The sequence below is a fragment of the Ammospiza nelsoni genome, chromosome 8 (genome assembly GCF_027579445.1).
Source record: "Ammospiza nelsoni isolate bAmmNel1 chromosome 8, bAmmNel1.pri, whole genome shotgun sequence".
NCBI lineage: Eukaryota > Metazoa > Chordata > Aves > Passeriformes > Passerellidae > Ammospiza > Ammospiza nelsoni.
The window spans coordinates 21304284-21329959 of record NC_080640.1 but is presented as its reverse complement, the minus strand read 5'-3'; the positions used below and the strand labels follow the sequence as shown (position 1 = coordinate 21329959).

The 25676-nt window shown below is 38.6% G+C and overlaps 1 protein-coding gene across 1 annotated transcript in view; it reads right to left on the bottom strand.

Annotated features, from left to right (window-relative positions):
- Positions 1 to 25676, bottom strand: part of KAT6B (lysine acetyltransferase 6B) — a 101421-nt gene that overhangs the window by 11968 nt on the left and 63777 nt on the right. The window contains exons 10-12 of the mRNA XM_059476629.1: positions 24526 to 24667; positions 21330 to 21491; positions 18921 to 19014 (exon numbers count right to left, since the gene is read on the bottom strand). Coding sequence (XP_059332612.1) covers positions 18921 to 19014; positions 21330 to 21491; positions 24526 to 24667 — 398 coding nt within the window. The remainder of the gene's footprint in view (positions 1 to 18920; positions 19015 to 21329; positions 21492 to 24525; positions 24668 to 25676) is intronic.

Genomic DNA, 25676 nt, shown 5'->3' with positions numbered 1-25676 from the left:
TTTAAACAAACTGACTTGTAATTATCCAGTAATTTCAATCTATAGGATTCCTAGTAACACCCCTGAAATAGCTACAGGATCCACAACACACTTATGTGAAACAGTAATATATGTGTGCCAGTCTCCAGAAACTTTCAGTTAGTTAACTACTGATTTTTTTTGATACTTGGTTCTGTATTTTCAAACAAGTTAAATAGCACGAGATGAGAGGCCTAAGCTTGATAGCAGGACAGTGGCCAAAAGAGAAAACCAAGGGACAATCTGAAACTGGCAACCACCACCTGAAACACAGGCAAACAATTAGTCTGGCTTCATCCAAACAATTGGAACCAACCAGGCAGTTTAATGTCCATACTTTTTGGCATTTTTAAAGAGCTTGGTAAGACTTATTAAGTATCACTCCCTTCTGCAAGCAGTGCAGAGTCCATCTTCCTCCTCCATTCACTGCATTTATTTGTGTGTTCACTAGGAGCAATTTATTGTCATGTCTGCTATGAGGTAAACAGACTTACATCTCATCAGCTCTCTCCTGAAAATCTTCTAAAAATCAGGATCAGATCAGCCCCCTTTCACTCCTATGGCATGAAAGCAGTTTCATGCACACTTCAAGTTACAGAATGCTGAGAGCAGCTATTTCATTAAGTCTCATACCTCCAAATGTCCCTGACACATCCGTCTTTCCCTACCACACACACTTCTAAACATCACTACCTCAGCTTCAAAATATTAAGCAAAAATCACAACGTAGTTTTAAATTTAGCTTGAGACAGCTGAATTGAATTTTTTAATCTATTGAAGGAACACATTGGTTCTTTTGCTTTTAATATGGTGGCAAATGCAGGCTAGCTTTCAAAGGTGTAAGACAACACAGACACAGACTGCACAGAGGCCAGTGAAATACAAAGCAGCAGCAAACAAAGGCATTAAACAACCGGTACACTGGGAAAGACCAAATGAACAAACTAAAACTGACAGAACAAAGTCAAATGAAATTTGAAGATTTTTTTAAAGACACTCCTGCAATCTGAGTGCTCTCAATACATGTTTTATCTTCTATAGCAATGAACAAATCAATTTATCATTTCATTTTGCAGAATAGTTAAGGTTGAAAGGGACCACTGGAGGTCACCTTCGCCAACCTCCCTGCTCAAGCATGGTCCTCCTAAAGCATGTTGCTCAGGATTGTGTCCTGACAGCTTCAGAACATATCCAGGACAGCAGACTCCACCACCTCTCCAGGCAACCTGTTCCAGTGCTCAGATCCCCTCAAACCCACAATCTCTGATGAACAGTCAAAGAACAGACACCTAGACTGAAATGTTCTGTTTCCATGAGTGCAATTAATACTGACCATAATAATTATAAAGCCATTAGGCTTTCAGCAAGCTAAGGAATTAATCCTGATGCAAGCAAACCAAAAAACCCAACTTATGAACTGGTTGTAGGTGTTTGAATTACACTTGTTTGTGTTCACACAAGACTGCATGGTCACACTGTTGCTCAGTGACACACAGCAACAGCCAAACAATATTATGCATATTGCACAGGATTGAATGAAGACTTGGCTTCCCATCCACCTGAGAAGCTAGGGAACTCAGCTAATATGAAAGTTTGAACGAGCATTTTTGATGCAATTACATTTATTATTTTTACTTTAAAACCACCTAGAACATGCTGTATTTTAGTCCTAGGAATGCTGTATTTTATATTAAATACCAAGATTACTTTGTTTAGCTTAAGAGCAAACAATAGTCAGTCAGTTAGCATCCACACTGGAAAATAAATAATCATAGCTGAGTAGCTTCTAAGAAGGTGAAATGGAGGGTTGTAGTTGGCTTGTAAGTGTATCACTCATCCTTTTATGAAAGGGTAACAACATTTCTTGCCTTCTCCAATGAACAATAGAGTTGTACATTTTACTGAAAATTCCACATAGCCAGAATATAATCCATCCAGAGCATCCTGAGGCAGCTTCAACACAATATTCTCCAGAAGATGCCACTGGCTGAAACTTTAGTACTATTTCCTGTGTTCTATTAACCGTGTGCTCCCTTAAGGGAGGATCTGACACAGCAACCTCTCCACAAATAACAGTGACATATGCCATGGACACTGTGCAGATCTAACACAACTCCTCCAGTCCTTGAACTTCACTGCTTACAGACAGGCAGGTTCTTTGACAACAGTGCCACAAAGAGAGGCACTTCACTCTTGAGGGCACCACGTATGATGTTCAACTATTGTTTTGAAACATCAGTGCATTGCATTGTCTTCAAACGTACCTGAATGGAAAACAGAGCACTGAATCTCATTCTGTGCCTGCACAAGCACTTGAGATTGCAGTTCCTTTTCTCGTATGCTACTAGCAACACATCCATGTATTTGCTTTTCACTTAGGGAGGCTAAAAACCAAAACTAACAGTCTTCAAAGTGGACCCCAAGGGTAAGGATTAATGAGTCCTGCTTTTTAGCTAGAACAGATTTTTTTTTTTGTCTGCTACAAAAACTCTGGAAATAACAGTTTACACTGAAAATCTGAAAAGTATTTTATCTGAGAGCCTGTGATCAAAGAAACAGTTTTGTGTGTCTTATGTATCAATCACATCATGCATTGGAGACAAACATAGTTCTGATCTTATTTAAAAAGTGATGTTCAATATCACTTCCTAGGAAATGAATCATATCAATCTCTACAGACAAGAAAGTTACAAATACTAGTAAAGTACTACCAGTAAAGGAAGTCTGTTATATTCTTGTAACTGAGACAGAGCTCACTTTACAAAAGAAACGGCAAAAAAACAGGTATCTTGAAATTATGTGTCCTACCACAGTATTCCAGCCCTTATCTTGGATTAGCTTAGTTGTTCTAAAGAACAGAATTTTCTACTCAAATTTTGTAATTCAAACTTATATCTTCACTTTTCTCAAAATACCTACAGAATAGATAGGATTTTACCTTAAAGAAAAGCTGCAACCAAAAAGTCTTTCTTTCAAAAACAGAACTACACCAATGGTAGCTTAATGCAGAAAAGGAGAGCTTTGCTTCACTGCAAAAACTCATTACAGAGAAATGTTTACATCTTGTTTCATAGCTCCACATTCACAGAATTATCAACAAACTTTACAAAAGTAGCTCTTCAATAGGAGCAACTCTTACAAGAGAAGAACCATAGAGAAAATGCAATATAGCAAAGGTCCCTAAACCAGAATTACTCCTGAGTCTTACACGAGTAACCCTGCCAGTGGTTATTAACCTACTATTAGCCTTTGAACAAGAGAGGACTTGGTCTTAAAAGCACAAGAAGCTGTCTTGATGAAACCCTGCTGAACATAATAAATATTTTCTTTTTGCTATCATCTTCCATGTGTCCCGGTAAAACTACATGAGCATCATCATGGCACCTTCAAAGAGAAATTTCTGTTTTTCTTTCTTGGGAATCTTTACTTCATTTATATGAAGGCAATTGAGGCTCCATCTCTTACAGTACAAAGGATCAAAATTTAAGAGAAGTATCATTGCAAAGCCCTTAATTTATTGCTTATGTATTAAAAGAATACAAAATAAAGACTGCATTATAATTTTGAATAATCTTCCAATAATTTTTAAACCCAGAAAATCAGACTGTGTGCTTGTAATATGTAATGACAAAGAATCAGATTGAGGAATAGACCATATGAAGAAGCAAATTCAAATCTGTTAATCTGGCTTCCGACACAGAGTCTCTTTTGCCACTGTCATTTGCCTCACAGCAAAACAAAAAAGCAAACTTATATGATTCCAAACTTCCTTAAGCCTAGCCTGCATAGAAAGGCCATTTTAAGATCAGGTTTCAGCTGACAAGCAGGAATGACATCGCTCAGAACAAGTGTCAGGTTGTCAGTCATGGAACAGCTCCTGAGCTGCTACAACACCCAGCAGCCATAATAAGGGGAAGTGGCAGCAGCTCCCTTTGCCTGTCATTGGTGTGTGCTGGGATACAGCAGAGCTGCCAATGGCTGAACTCAACCAAGGACAGCACAGACACAGTGTGCCAGTCTAAAGGACAACCTTGCTCTGCAGCCATGCACTAAGGCCACTGCAATCAAATTCATCTGAACAGCTACACAGAATTGCAGGCAATGCATAACTCCATTTCATCTCTCTCCACCTGTTCAGCCATACTAACAATAGGAAAACACCACTGATCCTATAAATAGGCTGCAGGAAAGCTGCCAGCATTAAGTACCACATTATCAAGTCCACTTCAAAATGCAGCTATGCAAGACAGTGCCTCAATGACAGCCTGCTGACAGTACTTTACTTCCAAACTTCCTGAAGCTTACTTCAAAATTCTCCTATCATGAGGCATTGTAATGCTAACAACCAAGTTTCAGAACAGAGCACATAGGGAAATACCTGTAGACAGAATTTATACAGACCTATGTTATGTGACTTCCACCAAGGCATATGGTCTATAACCATTTATTGCACTCATTCATCTTCCTAGAGTTTTGTGAAGATGCATGTAACATTTGTGATCCTTCAGTTACTGAGGATGTTCCCAATTGCCCTGACTTCTCAAAGCCAATGGGGAGAGGTGCTGGAGTCATGTCAGCCAGTTTCCCAGGCCAAATCTCACCATTTTACTTAAGTACTCTGTAACTTGATCTTCCTCTAGCAAAGATGGCATCTCACTCTGTTGCTTATATTCTGTCACACCTGAGAACAGGTCCTGCCAAGAAAGTACAGAGTACTTCAGATCCCTTCTGAGACCCACACGAAGTCCCTCTGTTGTCACACCATGCTTATTCCATTCATCAGCAGTGCCATGTTCTGCTTACTCTTCCTTTGGCTGTCCACATACTTCTAAGAGCTCTCCACCTTTTGGTACTTTCCACCTCCCTCAGTTTCAATTCCAACCAAGCTTTGGCTTAACATTGTTGTACATGTAAGCAATACCAATGCCTTTTGGAGAATTTGGCTTTGCTAAAGTCAAGAACTCTCCCTGCAGCCCAGCAGGCTTACTGTCATGCCTGCTATTGTCATGAACAGTGGAATAAGTAATTTTTGCAGTCTAAGGAATCTGTCCCCAGAAATCAACATATCCTGTGCACCTTTGCCTTCACAGCAAGCCTCTTGAAGGACACCACTTAGCAGGTCTTTAAACAAGATAAAATTCTGGACCTTAGTCTGATAGTTACCCTCCTAATTTTGCTCAGGATCTGAAACCCTGCTATCTCCCACCACGACAGCCTGGCTGCCAAATACAAAGCATTTGCCCTAGCAGGTCCTTCCAAAATCTGTGTCTAAACAGTGTCCCAAGCATCTTGCTGTCCTTGCAGAATAGTTTCAAATAGTCCTTGGGAAAAAAGGCCTTTCACTAGCAGGTATCACCCAGTTCCTTGGAAGGTTCATCCTCTTCCCTCTTTGTTGATCAGGCTATGTATAACAGATGTCCAGCACAGCATTAATGGCTGCTGCCTTGTCCCCTGACTCTGAAGCATGCTGAAGGCTTGACAGGGCTATGACCCATTCATTCCACAGCAGAGAACATGCTTCCAAGTAATTCCTTTGTGTAGAGGACAACCTTGGCTTCCCTGCCTGTCCCTGAAGAGACTGACACACATCCATTGCAGCAGCTCAGTCTTGTGAGCTGCTCACTGCACCTCTGTAACCCCAGTGAGTTATAGCTCAAGGACAAAGTACTGCCTTCTTATTCCACCTTTTGCCTACAGGATGTGAGAAACTGGAATAATGGGATCTCAAACGCAACACAAGGGGGCCCCCTTCCCCTGTCCACTCCAATCACGTTCTGTCTCAAAAATCCCATTCTCCAACAAGCCCAAGACCAGGATGGCTATTTATTCCTCTAGAAAAGCTGTCCAAATTGATTTCTGATGTGCTAGTGTGGTCATTCCAACTGATGCCTGTGACACATCACCCTCTTTACTTCTGTCAACTCCTAACACCTCTCTGACCTTCAGAACAACTGATTCTGGGCCAAATGCTCCATTAATGGTAAGGTTTGCTTGTGTTTGTCATTGATGCCATTCACCTGTATAACAAAGTTCAATCACCTTCTGAACTCAGGATCCATCAATATGCTCCCTCCTTCTATGCTATGCTCCAAAACGCATTAGGATGGAAATTTGTTGTATTTCTCCTTAAGCACTACCACACACCTCTAAAATGCAGTACTTTATTCTATTTTCTGCTATTTAGCCTAAATATTGCCCAGTATAAGGAACCACTATCAATATTTTATCGTATTTTACAGTGTACTGAGATTACAGCAAGGGTCATTGCATTTGCATCTTTTCCTACTGTTACAAAAAGGGAAAAAAGCACTTAAAACAAGTTTGAATCTCTCTATGAAGTGTTAAGATATACAATTATAAGAAACTTCACCAAGAAGTAAGCATATACCCTTATTGGGAAGAATTCATCTTGGAGAACACTTCCTATGTACTTCTATCCAAAGGCTGGGAAGGGTTTAAGATGTCTGTGCTTTTAAATTAATATTCTAGATGCATTTCTGCCCATTTTAAACATTATTTTTTATATCAGAAGTATTATATCTAGCATGAATATGCCCTATAAACAAATTAGAGCAACAATACCTGTAATTAAGAATTTGGATCATTTGGGTTATTAATGTCTTCATGTTGTTAAGCAGTCAGCAGTCAAGTCCACTGCTGTGGTCTATCTGCCAGTGAAGTCAGAGCGAAACCATCACCACTTGGCAAGAGCTGCTGGAGGGCAAAGGGGTAGGAACTGTGCACTAATGTCATGCAAATGGAGTCAAGTAAGAGCAGGTTTTTTGGATCACAAGAACAGATTTTAGTCGACTGATCTTTTCACAGTTTTAGACTGAATGTAGCCTTCACAGCAGAAATCTTTTAAAAACTACATACACACGAAATCTGAAAAATAAAGTAACACCATGTAGCTAAGTAACACTAACATTCTGGACTTCAGTATGATTTATAAGGATAACAACTTTTTGCCATGCACTGCTTAACTTAAACCTGTCAATCTCAGGTTCATATTTATGTATGCACATCAGGATCACACATACCAACATTTACATACAATTCCACACGCAGCAAAGGGAACTCAACACCACTGAAGTAACTCTTCTACAGAAAACAATCAAGGTACTTATGAAAGGCTTCCAGACACACACCTGAAAGATGCCAATACACAGCTGAAAACCATGAGCAGACAGGAGTGTCACAACAAAATTCAACTACTGCTGGGAGCTGGAAACAGCTTAAAAATCTGCTTCTCAGAGACCACTACTCCCAAGTCAATGTTTTGTGGAAGCTCCTATGCAATATCTTGTGCTCAGAATCTAACCCTTACATAATCAGCACTATTAAGCTCCTATTTATATTTTGCTAATATAGGTGTCAGAAGAAAACATAGTCCTGAGAATCCATCCAGAACAAAAGAAGCAACCTGTGAACTGTTACCCTTCTATGTTTGGAGTTCCTCTCCATCTCTTTAAAGGCCATCCCCCACAAATTAATTACCAGACTCAGGCAGATGGAATTAAGTACTTTTCCATTAAAATTTGTTTTGTTTGAAACAAAACCAAGTAAAACAAATCCTTTAGTATGACAGGGAAGAACTTGTGAGCTTTCATGTAATGTTCTGTATCAAGCCAAAGATCTGAACGAACAGCAAGTACTAGCAACTGTTTTAATAATACACCAGTAGCTGAACATTTACTGCAAACCAACATTTCAAGCTATCCTAAGAGTTAACATTTTTTGTCATACAAAACATCCCATCCTCTGTTTTGATATTATATGAACAAGCTGAGAAGACACAGGTTCAAAAGGGTAGTCAGAAATATCAAAACAGCTGAGTATTCAGACAGGACAGTTCAATACATACAGGTCAGCTCAATGCTGCAAGTTCAGAGGTATGACCATGAATGCAAGGCAGAAATAGGTGAGGTGAAAGTGTGAGCTTATTAAGACTTACAATTCCCAAAACTGTAATTCACGTTACTATTTTTTCCATAACTATTCTGTGTGCCTCTGAACTGTTCTTGTCTATGTCAGTGGGAAGAAGGTCAAAGATAGAGGACCTTAAATAGGTGTTAGTATCCTCTTTGAAAGCACTTTTGAATCAGCTTCAAACGACCCCAATCCCAAGATCCACACAAACACTATTTAAAAAAAAAAAGACTAGCTGTAACTTGAGATGCTCAGATCACTGAACAACCTGCTACATTCTCTTTTCTTTGTCAGAGTAAAGGAAAGCTTTCTTCATGATGAACAGAGTAAGCCAAAGATTCTCTCATTATTGTTACAAGAAATAATGCCAGCTCTCATTCCTTTCCACATCCTCAAGTAAACCCAACGCAGGAGGCCCAAAAACCTTTAGCTCCTTTACAGAAAGCTTCACAGAAGAGGTTAGGGCTAAACAAACGTCCTTCATGAATAAAAGGAAAGGTAAAGATGACTGCATTACAGTCAGACCTACAAAAGGCACCCTTTGAGTGAATTAATTTGCTAACACTTATTTTACCTGTGCCAGTTGCCAGTAACCCCCTTGAGTGGAGGTTCTGTGTATGAAGTGGACTACTTACGAGCAGAGTGAAAGCATAAGCAAGAGAAAGAGAACTGAAGTACCCTTAAAAGCAAGACTTGTATGTGCAGAGGGCATCAGTTTGAATACCAATTGAATGAATAAATTTGTCAGTAGGTTAAGTGGCTTAGAAGATCATTAACAACTCTGTATTGTTCTTGGTTTTATAAGCAATATCTTAAGTTATTTAAATTTACATTTTAAAAAATATTCAATAAATGACACCAAGAAGTAAATTGTTTCTACAACTGTAACTGCTGAGTGAACTCCCTTCAGGAACTGCCTTTACCTTCTGGTGTTTAATGCTGACAGCACATGAATACTGGGTTGTAAATATATCTGCTGTGCACATTAGACATTACCTGCTTGCCTTACAGGCTCTATGTACTCTACAAGACCAAACTGACAAGACAGGAAGATGGACCAGGAGGTTTTGCCTAATATAGCGAGTACAGTGAATATTCTCGGAATCTTCATAGGGCACTGAGGCCAAGCGGAACAGACAGATGGCATCCATACCATTAAGCTCTGACTCTCAGCTGGGGTGTTAACCTGGCTGTTAACATAATCCCCTCAGACTCATGGCTCAGGAAGATTGTTATCACACTTGGAAAGTGACAGATGCCCTGGACAAAAACTGTATCAGGGACGGTTTTAGAGGAGATAAAGTTCCAGAGCCCAAGAGCTTTTCCTATCATTATTTTATGCATACCTACAAATGACAGCCTAGCAGTACTAAACAACATGAACAGAAGTGAAACAGGGAACTGAACACTGAGAAGCCAAAAGACATCTAAGAAATCACTGCAAGTGCTGTGTTTGGTCAGGTCAGTGGTCATGACACACATAAGATACAAAAGATGCAAGCTGTATTTGTCTGACAGGAGCAGCAAAATGTCACTGCTGTTCATTTGCTAAAGCATGCTGTACAGGGAATTAACCAAATAAGACTTAGAAGAAAAAAACCTTAACAGGTGAAGAAGATTATTATTAAATTTGGTGGTAATAGCTGGTTAGTCACATATACAGAAATTGCCTAAGAAAGGGCACATTACCTACCAAGCATCAAACACAAACGTACCTATTACAGCACACTTCAAAAAGCTAAGCCCAACACACAGTAATCTGCTAAATATCTACTGTGACTCAAAACAGCAGTAAACAAGGGAAAAATAAAACTTCTTTAAAAGAAGGTAGAACTGACTGATAAAAATGCTGGCACTGGAAACAAGGCCTCTGTTAAGGAAGCCACAAGGCTCTCTGTGCCTCAACAACAGTGTGACAGGCCTTTGCCTTCTACGGTCTGGGCCATGCGTTTGGAGCAATCACTGCTGAAGACCAAGGCAAGAAAGCCATGGAGTACCTCAGCCTTCTTCATATACTGAGTAACCAGGTCCCCCATTTCCTTCCAGACAAGGCTCACTTTTCCCTATTCTTCCTCCTATCATCAATGTATCTATAGATTTTTCTTGTTTCCCTCAATGTCCCCAGACAGATTTAACTTCAGCAGATGGCTTTCCATGTTCACTAATGCCCTATAAATACAGCTTTGTTCAAAAAATACTTACTATCATTCTTACCGTGTTTAGCCTTGCCTTTTCACTGTTTTCATTGTTATCTGGAATAAAGATGCTCTTCAGTTAAAACAGCCTTAGCTTCTGTATCTGAAGTGACATGTCTGCTTTCTTTTGCAATTCTGATAAATGTACAGTGTCTTAAAGCTATATAAAAGTGATGCCCAGAAATCCCAAGAGGCTGATTTTCTTGGAATAATCTTAAGTCAACTAAGCTTGATTCAAAATCCATCTTCATTCCCCCCTCATCTAAATCTCAGCTTGACAGAATGCTCCTTATTAGTTATTTAGGAGAGGCCAAACTCAAGCCTTGGGGTCAGCAACATAATCAATCATCAAGAAAAGAACAGAAAATAAGCAGCAGCAGTCAGGCTTCCTCACAGATTTACAGCTACCACAGTCACTTTAAATTCATTCCTAAAGAAAAAAAAAAAGAAGGAGGAAAAAAAGAAGAAGAGGGCAACTCAACCTTTCATCTGGACACAGTGCATCTGTAAACATCACCCAAAACAATGAGGAGACTGACACAGTGCTCTGTACTGGGGCACACAAGTCACTCAGTCAAGCACAGAAAACCCCACAGCACAGAATGATTCAGCTGGGCCACCACATTTAACAAACTAAAGAGGACTGTTTCACACAGATCCTTAAATCTTTATAAGTGTGGTTTGAGAATACACCTTTCCAATAAAGTCAATTAAAAAAACCACTGTTCCTCTCCACCTCTGGTCTCGCATTTTCACCTTCCACTGTTTGCCACAGCCCCAGCAGTAACAAAAGAGTACTTTCAGGATTGTAATGTGAGAAAGGAAGTACTCTTAATTAAAGCAAATTTTATCTTAAAAAAACCCCATGGTCCCACTTCATCCACACCTCAATTCTGTTTACAGACCACAGCAAAGCGTGACTGTGAACAACTCTTAAAAAGTGTGTTTATTCCTAGACTGTATTTCTGTTATATTTCAGTATTTGTTAGGGCAAACTGTAGAACATCTTAACATCAGATTTTGGAAAATAACAGTGCAAGAGCTGTTTAATGAATGCGTTCATAATTTCACAGACAATCTAACTTTTAAAATGCTATTTCTACTTCATATTCATTTTTGATTAAAGTAGTTAGACATTAAAAAAAATCCATATGATTTTTAAATGCTTAAAGCATTTAGCAAAAAGTAACTTTCACCAGAAAGTAACATTTACCAAAATGTTACTTTCTGGCCAACGAATTATTTCTCATAAAGAGATTAAGACTATCACTGTTATATAAACACATACCACACAAGTGGATCCAAGCACTTAGAGCCTCCTGCAGATCAGGCCTGGCTCTAAACTGCAGGCAGGTATCACACAGTGGCTCTCAGCACTTCCAGAAGCATACCAGAACCTAAACGCCACCTGTGAACACACTTCCTCTGATCTCTCCTAATACATTGGTTTCATTATATCATCCACCTTTACATTTTTTAAAATTGCTTTGTTTTTCAGAAGTCAATTCATTAATTATTAGAAGAATTTAAGTTTTCTCAGTTCAGGATCTATGTCTTGTTTCCATCTGAATAGTTTAAAATCCTCTTTAACATGTTACTTTAAAGAGAAGCCTACACAGGTACTTACCACCAAGTAAGGCTACACAACACAAACTGTGTGAATTCACCATAATGAAGAAGAAAAACACATTTTCATGACTTCTACCCTCTTTTGCCCTCACAGCACTTTTCTGTTAATAGTTTGCCATTGTTTCCATTTTCAAGTATGCTTTAAAGAAGAAATCACACAATTTCTGTATGTAATGGCTTTTGCTCATTTACCTCATTCCAGCTTCCTCCCAAAAAATGAAAGCACTTCAATCAAGAAAGCCTTTCACCTTTTCTGAGGCTCTTCCCTTACTGATATACTAGTTTTTCAGAGGCCCTGTAAAAACCTGAGGCAGCATTTTTACTCTATTCCACCACTTACTATCAACATGTTTATTGTATTTAAAAAGTGATTCATCTTCCAAACAGGGTTGACATTTTCCCAAATGCTACTATCTTACCAGCAATATGTTGCCCTAAATGAGAGGCCACATATTAGTCCATTACTAGTTTTAAGTTTTGCTCAATTAGATTTTTTTGGATGGCTGCACAAACATGGTGCTTCACAAAAAAATCACTGCTTTTCAGGTTTCCACAAAGGAATAGCCTAATTTGCTGTTAAAGCAGAGAGCCTGGAAACACTACAGTGAGAACCACAGATAAGTGAGTTATAAAATAGATCTTTTGGCACAGAGACATTTTCAAACTTTCTTGATACATTAAAACACCACAAAGCCACTTTGGAAGATGAAACTAGAAGAGATTATTGTCCAACTAGACATGGAAACCTAGACTGACTCCTTCTGAAGATACTGCAAAAACCCAAGACATAGTAATGCATAAGAGAGAGAAAACTAAGCCCAAAATTGTCTAAAAGGAATTGTTGCTTTTAATCAAAAATAACCTTTTGTCTGTATCAGAAGACAGAGCTTTTCAATTAGAGGAGCCAGAAGGAAGTTGGAAATAACTAGCTGATCCTAGAAGTGTAAATGCTGTTTGAATTGAGCATATTAAAAAATAAGGGTTTTATTTTTGAGCTATATGCTCATCTTCAAGCTTAGCAGAAAGCCAAATCTTTTCCTTTGACAGAAACATTGATTTTACAGGCACCACCAGCTCCTTAACAAACTTGATGGAAGAACAAAACTGTACTAACCACCAGAAGAAAATCTTATCCTTTTCAGTCTCCTTTAAGCTGTGCCTGAAGCCTAACCTAGGTTTCATGGAATGCAGTTTTTTCAGCTTGTTTCAACAGTATCTCAGAACTGCTGAGGTGTAAGAAATAAACACACTGTTCCCATTCTCACCACTAGAGGTTAACGCTACCTGTAGACACTTGCGGGACAGAAAGCTTCTCTGCCTACAGCAGCTCTCTGGGCTCAATGCACAATGCTTACCACTTCTGCACGGCTGGGCACTAAGCAGGGAACATCTTCCACATTTCCATAGAGAGATGCAGATCTTCTGAAACAAGTGCAGACTGGAAGGAATTCAAGAATGCACTTTACAAAGCTATGCATCTTTTTTTTTTTGCCCATTCAGTACCTCATCACCATCCCTCACTTCTCAAGGAAAGTGCACACAGGATCATGTATAACACTTTTGAGGACATCTGTACTAACTCCCCACACACTGTCAGCCCAGAATATTTCTGGGCTTTTGTGCTCAAAAGCCCCTCAGAGGTTAATGTGAACATGAGATTGTAGCTACTTGCAGTCAAGAGGACAGAATTAGAACTGAGAGCAAAGAAATGAGCTTGAGTTTCAGATCTTCAGTCAAGTTCTTCAAAGCTGTGAACCACAAATAAACACTACTAAGAAGCAATGTAGGCTAATGAATGTTGCCACTGACCAAGCAAAAGAGCAGCTACCAATTATAAAACATCACTAATGGTACTGACCTCCTTTATCACTGCCTCTGATACTTACTGATGAAAAACTTACTCATTTAGGAGGAAAAAAAAAAATTTTCCTTAACAGTTTTCCCTTTCTTGTAGAGCAAATTTTTTTGCTTTGGAAACTTGCCTTCCCTGTGCTATACCTTAGCCTGCTGCAGTGCTATTATTGCTGCTGCCCTGCTGCTTCTGCACATCAGGACTTGAAGATTTACTCACCTGTTTGAACAGAACAATAAACAAAAACCAACATTTGACCAGGAAAAATACCAGATTTGGGGAAGTGAGCAAACAAGGACACTTAACAGAGCCGATTTTCCTACATCACAATAGAATTTCTCAGGTAATATAAATTCTGTTTGTTTCTTCCACTGTCAGATTTGAATTACCTTTCCCTATTACGGTTTTCTCACAAAAAAAATCTGACCTACACATGCTAAGTCCTAAAGGTAAATCAGGGGTTAAGTCAAGCTAAGGAAAAAAAAATCCAGCCTTTTCAAGTTGCATGCAATAAGTGATAGGAAGGTTTTAAAAGTTAGCATTGACTTTCCCACACAGACAAATGAACCAAAAAAAAAAACCCAAAACCCCACAAAACAAAGAATGTATTTAGCCCAAACAGAATCCCAGCATCCTTAAACATGTTTCATCTCTTGAGCAAGAACAATAATTTCACAATGAACAGATAAACCAAATAAAAACAAGGAATTCTGAAGGGGAAGAAGAAACTGCTACAATCAGTTGGACCAGAAACAGCCTCAAGATAAGTAACAAAAGGCTACCAAGGACTTTGCTTCTCAGCATTAAGCCCAGTTGTTTCTGTAATGCAAATGAACTGTCAACATCCTAGCCAGCACAGTTGGAAAGGTTTATCCTAACAGTCATATGCATTTCTTTTCTTCCAGCTGCTGGCTAGGCCTCCAGCATGGAATTTGCAATCCAATATGCAGAAATGTGAGACTGTGACAAGATGAGCTTTGTGAAGTAGTATGGATCAAAAGACGACTTTAAACTTACAGCAAACAAATATGAAATACTGCTGTATTTCATTCTAGCAATAATGAACTCTGTGTTAGGTATGCCAAATAAAGAAATACTAGTATGTTCTGGCACTGCAGTCTAATGAATAGAAATAGAAAGCGTATGAAGATTGCAGGCTTTGCAAGAGCTCAAATCAGGAAAGCAAAGAAAAATGTCTTGCATAGAGAAGCTGCTAAAGTTTATAAAATAAATGGATCTGCACAGAGAGAAGCTCCAACCCTGTGTCTTCAGTGCTTGCACTGTCCCCAGCAGAGCAGCAGTACAGGCTGAACTGACAGGGCCAGCCAAAGGCTCACCCAAATGTAAGCACAGGAAAGCAATCCTTGGGACAGGAACCATAGTTGTGCATCACTGCAAGGGACTTGAACTGAAACAAACCCACAATGGGCTCTTAGGCAATAAAACCCTCTTTCTGCTTCATTTCTGGAGCAACTTCAGCTGGAGCCTACTTGCCCAAAAACTTGATTTACAGCAAATAGATGGATGCAGAAGTCAATTATTCTCCCTCAGACAAAACCCTGTAATCACAATCCTGTAAATCCCACAGAATGCAAGAACAACAAAGAAATGAGAACAAAACAAACAGCCCAGACCCAAAAAGTTTGGCAGGAGCTTTCAGTCCTGTAAAAGGCAGGAAGGTATAAATGTAACAAGCAAATTAAGACCCCTATTCATTTTCAGGAAATGCTTTTTATGTTAGCTACACTCCAAGTGAAAATCAGATTCCCTATGCCTATGTAAAAAAATCAACCAACTGCTACAAAATAGTATTTAATAAAGCATACTTAGTGTAAACAAAGTGCAGACTTCATGTAAACCATTTTGTCTTCAGTATAACATGCTTCATGAAAATAGAACAGGTTAAAATTATTGTCTTAGAGTGAATGAAACAAAATGAAGCAGTATCAAGTCTTCAATTTTACAAATAAATAGTTTAACCATTTGATAAAATACTTAAAACTAAACTTTTCTTAATTTCTAAACAGCCCAACAAGTTTCTATCACAAAATCTCTAACTTTGCCACAATTAATAATAATAAAAAAAAAATCTTACCAGGCTTTAAAAACACAGTTACAGAGAACATTTTTTAATTTTAGTAACATTTCTATTTAAATGATGAATGATATACAGAAAACTAGAAATTAAATTATTGCTGAAGCCACTTAGAATAGCAACCTCAGGCATTTTACAGCATGCCTGCTTCTCACAAGAGTTAATTTCCTCTTTTAAAAACTCCACTTTCCCACAGGTGAGATTATAGATTCCTGAAGAGACACTCCAATAGACCTTTATAGTGGTGTCTACAGAGTAAGAAATACTGCTATTACCAGTTTGGATATGAAATACAGGTAAGTTTAAATGTAGTTCAGAAAATGTTAAGGTGAAAAAACTAAAAATCAGTGGTCAGAAGACAAATATGTATTTTTCCTTTAGCAAAATTAAAGAATTTATTTTCCCTTGCTAGTTACAGCATGACCATATAAGACTCATCTGTGAAAATTAAATTAGCTCAAGACAAAAGAATGCATCACAATCTAAACAAACAAATTCATTTCACTTACCAAAAAGAAGCAAATTTTTACCACAAACTACATTTTCAGCAGACTGCTGACAAAGCAGAAGTTGTGTAGTGGCTTAAAGGCTGTGTTCTTTCCAGCCTATCAAGTGTCTGGATATATACAAAATAATGTGAGCAGTCAACTGCTTGCACACAGTTTTTAAAATCTTCCCTTCTGTGGTTTGTAATCATCACTTTCTGAAAATAACTTGCTCAGTTACCTTTTTATTATTATAGTCTAAACACTGTTCTGGTTATGGTTATAAAAAAAGACAAGTACCAGTGACTGCTTCACAGATTTCAAAATAGAGCAGTTTACAAGCATTACCCACATAACAAATGAAGACTTTACATTCAGAGCATAAAATTTATCTTGCTACGACTTTATGAGAACATGACAGTCTAGATAATGTCACAGGCAAAGAATGCTTTAAACTATGATAAACTTGATCGGTTCAAGTTTAGAATAATAACTGGGGGGTTTATATCATATCTTCTCAAACCATTTAGAGCAATTTATACTCAGGAGACCACAAGTGAACAGGAAGAGTAAAGCACAAAGAAGATGGGAGTTAGTCCAAAGGCAGAAACACATCAAATTACAAGAAAAAGAGTAAATAATTAATTCGGAAGGGTTTTCCTGTAAAAAAGGTTTTGGGGTCACTAATTCAAATGAAGCTAATCCCCATTTCATGGCATTCAGCCTCCCTCCTGAAAAAAGATACGAATACATTGTAGGAAAATTAGCCTTGAAAGTTTTTCCTTCCCTTCTACATCTAGCGAAAAGCAGCCACAAGCAGTTCCCTCACTACCTTTTAGGTAGTTTGCACCTTACTCACAGTACAGAGCCAGACTTTCTCAGTCATCTCTTGGTTCCTCATTCTGTTGGCAAATGAAACAGACTGATTCCCAGGAAGTTAAGGGAACCTCTGTCCAGAAAACGAAGGGGAGGTACTGAAGGACTGCCTGTGTGCTACTGAAGTGGGTGGTCTGGTAGCCACAGCAGAAGCCAAAGGTGTCTCTGGGTTGTGCCCAGTTTGTACAGCTGCAGCCCTCACCTGTGATCTGAATGTGTCTGCAAAGAGGAGGGTCTAAGAATAGCACCAGAGAAGCTCCAAGAAAGTTATTACATAAAACCTAATGATTCAAACAACCCCATGTACTTTCAGATTTTTCCAGAAGGACAAGAAGGCCAGAACACCCTATTGATTTTCCCAGACTGAGCAGCACAAGGCACAGTGGCAGAGCACACATCCAGAGAGACCCAGCATAGTCATACCCTGACCTTCTGTGGAATCCACAGGTTTCATGGCAGTGCCATCAGTTTTGTATTTATAACCATTGCAACTTCAACCAGAATAACATTTTTTGAGAGGGAGAGAGTGATACCAGAGAGTAAGAAACAAAGGAAAAGCCTGGAAGTACTTATCAGTGCCCACTTAAGAACTCCTCACCTCCTTTGCAAAAAAGAAAGGATTCTAATCTTAAAACAGGGCCAATTTCTACCTAAGTAAGCTTAAAGTTGTCTCCACAGATCCAGAAATACACGGCACTTCTCACAGCCTTTGCTAAAAGGTTGCAGAAGGCACACAATGGAACAGCTGCTGTGTTCCAGTCCAGTGACAGCTACATTTCAGTGGTGGATTAAGTGGTCCAGAACCATTTTTACCTAACTCACAGGGGTATAGTGAAGGCTGCTTATAAAGCCATGCAATGATGGGACATATTAAGTATCTTTATACACTGTAACACAGTCATGCTGGGTACAACACTGCAAGAACAGAACTTGAAAACTCTACAGTTACAAATGATTGTCTTTGTCCTGCTGTTACACTGCAATGTATTATTATTTGCATTTTAATGTTCTTGCATACACCTTCAGGGCAGGAATCCTATTATCTGAACTATCTCTACCCTCACGTAATTCTACAGTGCCTTATAAAACATAATAGTGAAAAGCAACCACATACAATATACACTAACTCCTTATCATCCTCCCTCTAAATTACAGTAGATAGATAGATTCAGGAGTAATGAGGACACTCAACTGAGAAGTTTCCTTAGAGAATTTTGTTTGGAGTTCCCTTGCACAAAAAGATTTGGGGAATAACAAATCTATATTTAAACCAGTGTGCCTGAAGCCTTCTAACAGGTCAGACAGCTCAGCAAAATAAAGCAGCAAGTACGTGTACAGCCACTAACACCTACACCCTTTCTGGCAACAATTTCACTAAGAAGGTGATGAAAACAAAAACCAAAATACTTTTCTTCCATGGGGCAATTCTTCAATTAAAGCTTTTTTTTTTTCCTAAAAAAGGATACAAGCTAAAAATATTAAAATGGAGAGAATGCCTCTGACTAACACCTTCTTAGCTATAATCACAAATAATTGCCTCTTCTTATACTAATGAGCAAAGCAAAATGGAAAGTAATTTAGACAATTCATTCAGGGTAATAGCTTTGTGAGCTAATATTACTGCCGAGAGATCCATTCTCAATTTCCTCGAGTACAATAACAGAGCAGCACTAAGTTTTTCACTTCAGGGAGCTTTTCTATCCTATGTAAATATAAACAGAAATCCCATTATCTATTGATAAAAACAAGAGAGTGAGTTAAATAAAGTTTCACATGTTACACTTTCATATAACAGCTATCAGCTCCTTGGATCACAAGTGTAAATAAAACACTTCACTTACTGAAATCAATGAGAAACCTTCCAAATCCTTGCCTTTGGTATTGGGGCATGATCATTATGCAGGAGACATTGTACTTCTGCTGGCAAAGCTTTTCCTGTGGGAAGGAGAAACAGATCAAGTATGTCAAAGCACTGCTGAAGTGGGCAATTGCCTGCACCTGCTACTGTCCTTGTAAAATATCCCAATAAGGTGAACAGATGCATGGGTTCAGTACCAAAGTCAAATAATTCCATGTTAATGTCTAATTTTAAGAAAAAAGTATCAAACATACCCTGAAGGGTTGTCCACCATTTTTTTTCACTGTCTCTGGCTTGGTGGGGGGGGGGGGGGGGATGTGGGGGGAGCAGTAGGTCACCTCTGATGCATTGAGTGTTTTGCATGTAATCACTGTCTTTTATACAATTTATTAGTATTGTTGCTGTTACTGTTCAATTTCTTATCTAATTGCTATTTCCTGTAAATTGTTATTCCAACCCATAACCTCTGCATTTTGCCTCTCTTTTACTGGAGGGAGTGGGGACTGGCTGCATGGGGTTCAATTTCCAGCTGGGCTTAAACTACAACGATGAGAAAAAGGCTGAGGTATTTCATGCCTTCTTGGCCTCAGTCCTTAACAGCAAGACCAGGGTACCCAGCTCCCTGAGCAGGAAGACAGAAACAGGGAGCCCCTGTGATCCACAAGATAATGCTAAGTGACCTGTCATGCCACTTAAAATATCTACAAGTCCAGAGAGGCCAAGGGAACTGTTGGAAGAGCTCAGGGAGCCACCTTCCACCATTTACCAGCAGTTCTGGTTAACCATAAAGGTCCCATTTGACTGGAGGTTAGCAACTGTAAAGCAAATAAAAAGTGGCAGAAAGAGGATTTGGGGAACTGCAGGTCTGTCAGCCTGACCTCTTGAGCCAGGGGAAGGTCACAGAGCAGATCATTTTGACTGCCATCATGTGGCCCATGCAGGACAACCAGGGAATCAGGTCCAGCCAGCTTGGGTTTATGAGAGGCAGGTGCTGCCTGACTAACCTGATCTCCTTCCATGACAGGGTGACCCACTTGGAGGAGGAGGGAAAGGCTGTGGCTATGTTCTACTTGGGCCTTTCTCTTATCCCCAGTAAGCAGTGACATCAAGGGAGCATCAAGGGAGGTTCACATTGCATGTTAGGAAAACTTGCTTCACTGAGGGTAACAAAGCATTGGAACAGGCTGCTCATGGAAGTGGTAGAATTGCCATCTCTGGAAATGTTCAAAGTACTTGTAAATGTGGCACCTGGGAACACTGTTTAGTAGCAACCATGGCAGTGCTCAATGGACTGGCATGGCAGTTGGACTCAATGATCTCAAAGGTATTTTCTAGCATGAACCATACTATGGTAAGGAACAAAAAAAACCAAGAGACTCACTTTAAAGTGCAACACCTTAAGTACATGGAGAAAATACTTGGCTAAATAAAAGTTGACATGTCTGTCACAACAAGTTCTGACTGACATTACAGACAGTGCAAATTGTGCCTACATGTCTCACTTGAATTCCAGCAAGGCCCACCTCTCAGAAGGATGTGGCCAGACATCCAAGAGATCACTGTATAATATCCAGATACTCTGACAAGGCTTCTCCTACTATTTTCCCACAAATCACTTATTCAAGAAAGAAAACATATAGTCAATAGGAGGCAGCAATACCAGGATCAGCAAGTAATGAGTTTTTGAGTAACTGTACCTATTCAACACAACCCTTAGGGGCAAATTATGGACAATAATGGAAGCTTTTCCCATTGCAGGCACATCTAACTATAGTTCTCCATTTTTCTTGGTCATCTTTGTCAAGATAGTTCACTTAAGTATTATTTTTGTCAATAGCAGCCATCTATTACTTGAAAATCAGTACTACAACTGAGACATCCACTCTAAACAAGGGAGGCACCACATGCATTTTTACATAGGAGCAGCAAGTAACTGCATTAGATCAGACTGCACACAAGAGAGCAACAGCACTGCCCATTTACATCTAAATAGCCAGCTGGAACTGCCAGCAGTCAAGCCATGAAAACACATCAACATTCCAAATACCTGCAACTTTTACAAGTTAGATTTGGCATACTAATGCAAAAATCTTGGGGAAGGAAAAAGATTTAAATATTCAACTGAAACCACAACAAATTCTGGAAACAAAATCCCCAAACAAGAAAAAGCCTGCCCCCATCCACATGGCTGAGCAAATTCTGAATTTGCATCAGTCAGAGGCAAGAAAGTACAATATATTTGAGACAATGCACATAATATTCAAGATCTACAGAGAGGCTTTCAAGCTTATGGGGTTTTTTCTGATTTCTGATTTTTCTTTGCTTTTGGGAGAAGCATTAAGGAGAGCAGGATATTACAAATATTAAATAAACCCACTTTTAAAATTTTTACCTTAGAGAAATATCCAACTAAATGGCAGCCTTTCTCATCATTTTTTGTAAGTACATAGAAGAGGAATGGTTCAACATCATAATACAACGTTTTGTGGTCCAGAAAGAGCTTAGCTAACAAACAAAGATTCTGACAATAAATTTTGCTCACATTTCCATCAACCTAGAAAAGAAAGACAGATGCAGTTATTTCCATGGCACTAACAAGTTAGGACCAAACAACTTATTCAATCAGTCATATCCGAGAAGGAAACATGAACAGTGTGGTGTTACAAAAAACAAACAAACAAAACACATCAAGGTTCAAAAGAGAAATGCCCCAGTTTCTTCTTAAATAAGAACCCTCCAGTAGGTGCTAATTACTTTCCATTTTAAACTAACCTCTGAGTATGTGGATTTATTAAACAAAGTAACTTCACCTTTTAGCTGCTCAAGACCGACTTACCTCTTTCATTTTATTCCTGGAATGAAAATGAGTATGACTGGGTATGACTGGCTAATAACAAAAACGCACTAGTTAAAACTGCCTGAAATTTCGGTTTGCTAGAAGGCAGTGGAGTACAGCAACTTTTTAAAAAATCCCACACAAAGAAGTGTATTATGTTGAATCCTTAAGATGTAAGGCCAATAAATGAGTAGCAAATTACGTATCAATCACATCAATGTTTTGGATAAATTAGACAAGACAAAATTTCCATGCCAGGCTAAAATGCTATTGAGCGAGAGAGGTAAATTTCCTGGCTAAATACTACAATTAGTCTAGGTATATTATGAGTGAAAAGAGTCAAGCTGTGATTCAGACAGCTACAGAAAAGCCAGACACAAATGCAGATTTCCTAGATCAATTAGGTACTTCCTGAAAGGCTCAGTCAAAGGCAACACATTTTTGAAATAATCTTAATGGAAAGGTTTGCCTGTACTGATGTTTTTGATAATGACAGTAGCTGTATTTCATTCAGAGAGAGACAAATTACAGGAACTGTGCAGAAAAAGAAGACCATCTTCTATTCTAATTTGTTTTGCGTAAAAATCCTAGTTACAAATCTAAGCAAAACCCATCCTTTTGGATATATTTAGCAATTTAAGGGAACATCAGTAGTATAGCTGTATTAAGTGGATTGAAGAAAAAACATTCAATGAATAACTACTGCTCCTTAAGGCATCAGGATAAACTTGTATACAGCTCTTAAGAGCCTATTGAATACATCAAACTCTCTCACAGCACACTCCATTGTCCAGGTGCTTTTTATTACTTTTCACACTTATTAGCAAGTGTGCAAATTAAATGTGAACACTAAGCAAGCAGAAATCACCACTGGCTAAGCCTGAAAATGCAAATTATGTGAGCTGTCTTTTTTAGTAAGAACATTTGTACAGAAATGTAAAAAACTTCTTAAATTTCAGGCAAACACAGCTTGTTCATCAGTTTTAAATGTGAAAAGCAGGGAAAAAAGAGGGACAGCAAGCTCAAAAGGAAGCATCTGTCAAAAGTTGCTTGGCTACAGCATAATAGTAAGCTATGTCAAAGTCTGCTCTCAAATCTGTCAAAGTCATCCTCTGGGCAGAGGTACATAAATCACAAAATGCCAAACTTATTTCCATTTCTCTCAAAAACACAAAGCATGAAGGAAACCACAAACTCTTCACTCTGCCTAAAAGAAAATGGTTGCACAGAATTCTTGAAAGGATCTATGAAGAAGGACATCAACTAATGACTAAGTTTCTACAGCAGTCAGTGACAACTGACATTAACTTTTGAAATAAAAAGACCCAAACCAACGACATTTATTTCAGAAGGGTTAACACAAGTGCTTATTGAAGCACCCAAAATAGACAAAGGGAACAAAAGCAGTGGAGAAAGAGTTGGGACATTGCTTTCACAATACTTTTTTTTCCATGTGTTTCTTGCAGCAATCCCCCACCTTCCCATCCCTTTCTCAGTATTTCTCTGCACTTTATTTTCTTAAGAATTTTTCATTCACATATTAGCAGTAGTTAATAGAAATAAATGAGAAAGCACAATTTGCCTTTTGCAAGCTCCACAGTACTTAACACCTGCTAACAGAGAAAATCAAGTTATTTTAAACAGTCCAGGACAATTTCATTCTTGATAGGAAAAGAGGTAAGTCTATTTACAACCTAAGTCTTTTGCTGGCAGTTCTTCAATATTTATAAAAACTGCTCAAGTCAGGAAGGACACAATCTTGATGCAAATAGTTATTTTTTAATAGCACAAGCATAACCAAAAGAACCAAATACAAAGATCTTTTCTAACTTAAAAAAAGACTTCCAGACTGCATCCACCATTATTTGAACAGATAATGGCAATGACAAAGAACAAAGGACATTTATACAATTTGAAAATACAAGTTTGAAGAAGGATATGACATCTGCAATTAAAGAGAAGTTATCAATACATGCATCTCAATAACACTGTTGAGAAAAGAAGTCCTAGTAACCACCAGTCTTTTGTGTTATGACTGCCTGTAATAATGCTTGAGAAATTGGAAAATTAGAGCATAGTTTTAACTGCAGGTCTGCTATTAGAAACACAGAATTCTCTTGTCCAGGATATACATAAAACCTCACACTCAAAATAAGTCATCTCCCAAAAGGAAAACATAGATTAATAAAACATAGATGAATAAATCCAAAGTTGAGGTTGTACAATTTTTTTGTATCTTAGGGCAAGCTTCTCAAACATCCAAAATGAAGGCAGAAGCACTCAGGAGCTACATTTTTGATTTCAGAACACACAAGAAGTTGCTTTACTTGCTTTTGTACTTTGAGAGCACCTACATTATGATCAGACTTCTCCCTACACCCAAGACTCTCAGGCAGCCAGAAATGCATGGGTGTCAAGGGGTACTTTTGCTGAGAAGGGAAAGGCAAACCATCCAAGATGAGAACTGCAAAGGAAGCCCCAAGATTCATGCCAGTCAAGTATCTTAAAGAGCTTGGCTAAGGCATGAAGTACAAGTAAAGAACAATCATGAAAGAACATGGCAGGGTAGAACAGACTTGGGAAGATGGATTTGTTTTTGCACTATCGGCAGAATCTCAACTTGGTTTTGCAGTATAAAAAGAATCTCCAAGGAAGTGCTTAAGGATGTTAAAGTTCTCACTAGTTCTGCAGCTAGTCTCTAACATCTACAAACTGGTTATTTTCCAAAAGCTTATACTTTTGATACACCTACCTCAAATACTGAAAGGTCATTTCTTCTGTAGATTTCGTTGGCTGGAGGATGAAACCAGCCACATTTCTCTGAGTGCCTTAACAAAATGTTTTTACTTTTCATGTATTTAAGACAGAATTCACACAGGTAAAGCTTTGGTAATCTGTAGGAAAATTAAGAAGATATTTTATACAAAAAGTTTGTTACATTCCATAAACAAAGTCACCACAAATGAAAACCCTTTCCATTCAAATATAAGGTATCATACATAAATGCTGCTAAAGCATAACTAAATAAGTAAATAGAACATTAGAGTGAATGATTAAACATTCACACACTACTCATCAGAAACAATCAGCTTCAATCAATCAATCAACCACATTGAACCTAATTCCATAGAGTTGTATTGTGGTCAGTTTGTGGTTCAGCCTCTGGCAGATCTCAGTTACTTCCCCCTTCCCACCCTAGCTTTTCCTGTGGTCTCCATCAAAGTAAGCACACTGGAGTAATACTTCAAATTTCATCTTTGCTGTTCCTAGTAAATATAAAGGAAGACCAAATCAGGATACAGGGGATCTCCTTCCCTTCAATTTTCCTTATTTTGCTTCTGGGGAAGGCTCGGAGATGACTTTTCTTCCCACTGTCTTCTAAATACTTGGGCAAGACAGCAAACTGGTAGGATTTCACCCCCTCACCTCCACCTAAGCTATCACTTTACTACAGAAGCAAACCTAGAGTTCACATAAAGGCAAAACATCTCCTCTCCACAATCTCCACAGCATGGCAACACAGACAAGTGCACTTCTAGGGAGGATCCAGTTCAGACTACATGCAAGTAACCCACATGCCCTGTGTTCCACATACCATCATAAACCACTCCCTTTGGTAATTTTTATGGCTACTTACCTTCATTTTTAAATTACTGAATCAGTGGAAGACTGATCTAGAAATTACTTAGTCTGCAAAGTTTTAGAGCAGAGGACAATCTTTATCTGCTCTGAAGTTACTAGCACATGCTGGGATTACAGCCATTGTTTGCACTGTTCCACTATCCTAAGGAAGTTCATCAACAACATAAAAAGTAGTTTGAACTATTTGTTCAATGATGTAATCCCACTGCACTCAACTGAGAGCCACAGTGCCTCCTACAGTGTCATCCCACTCTAGCCTCA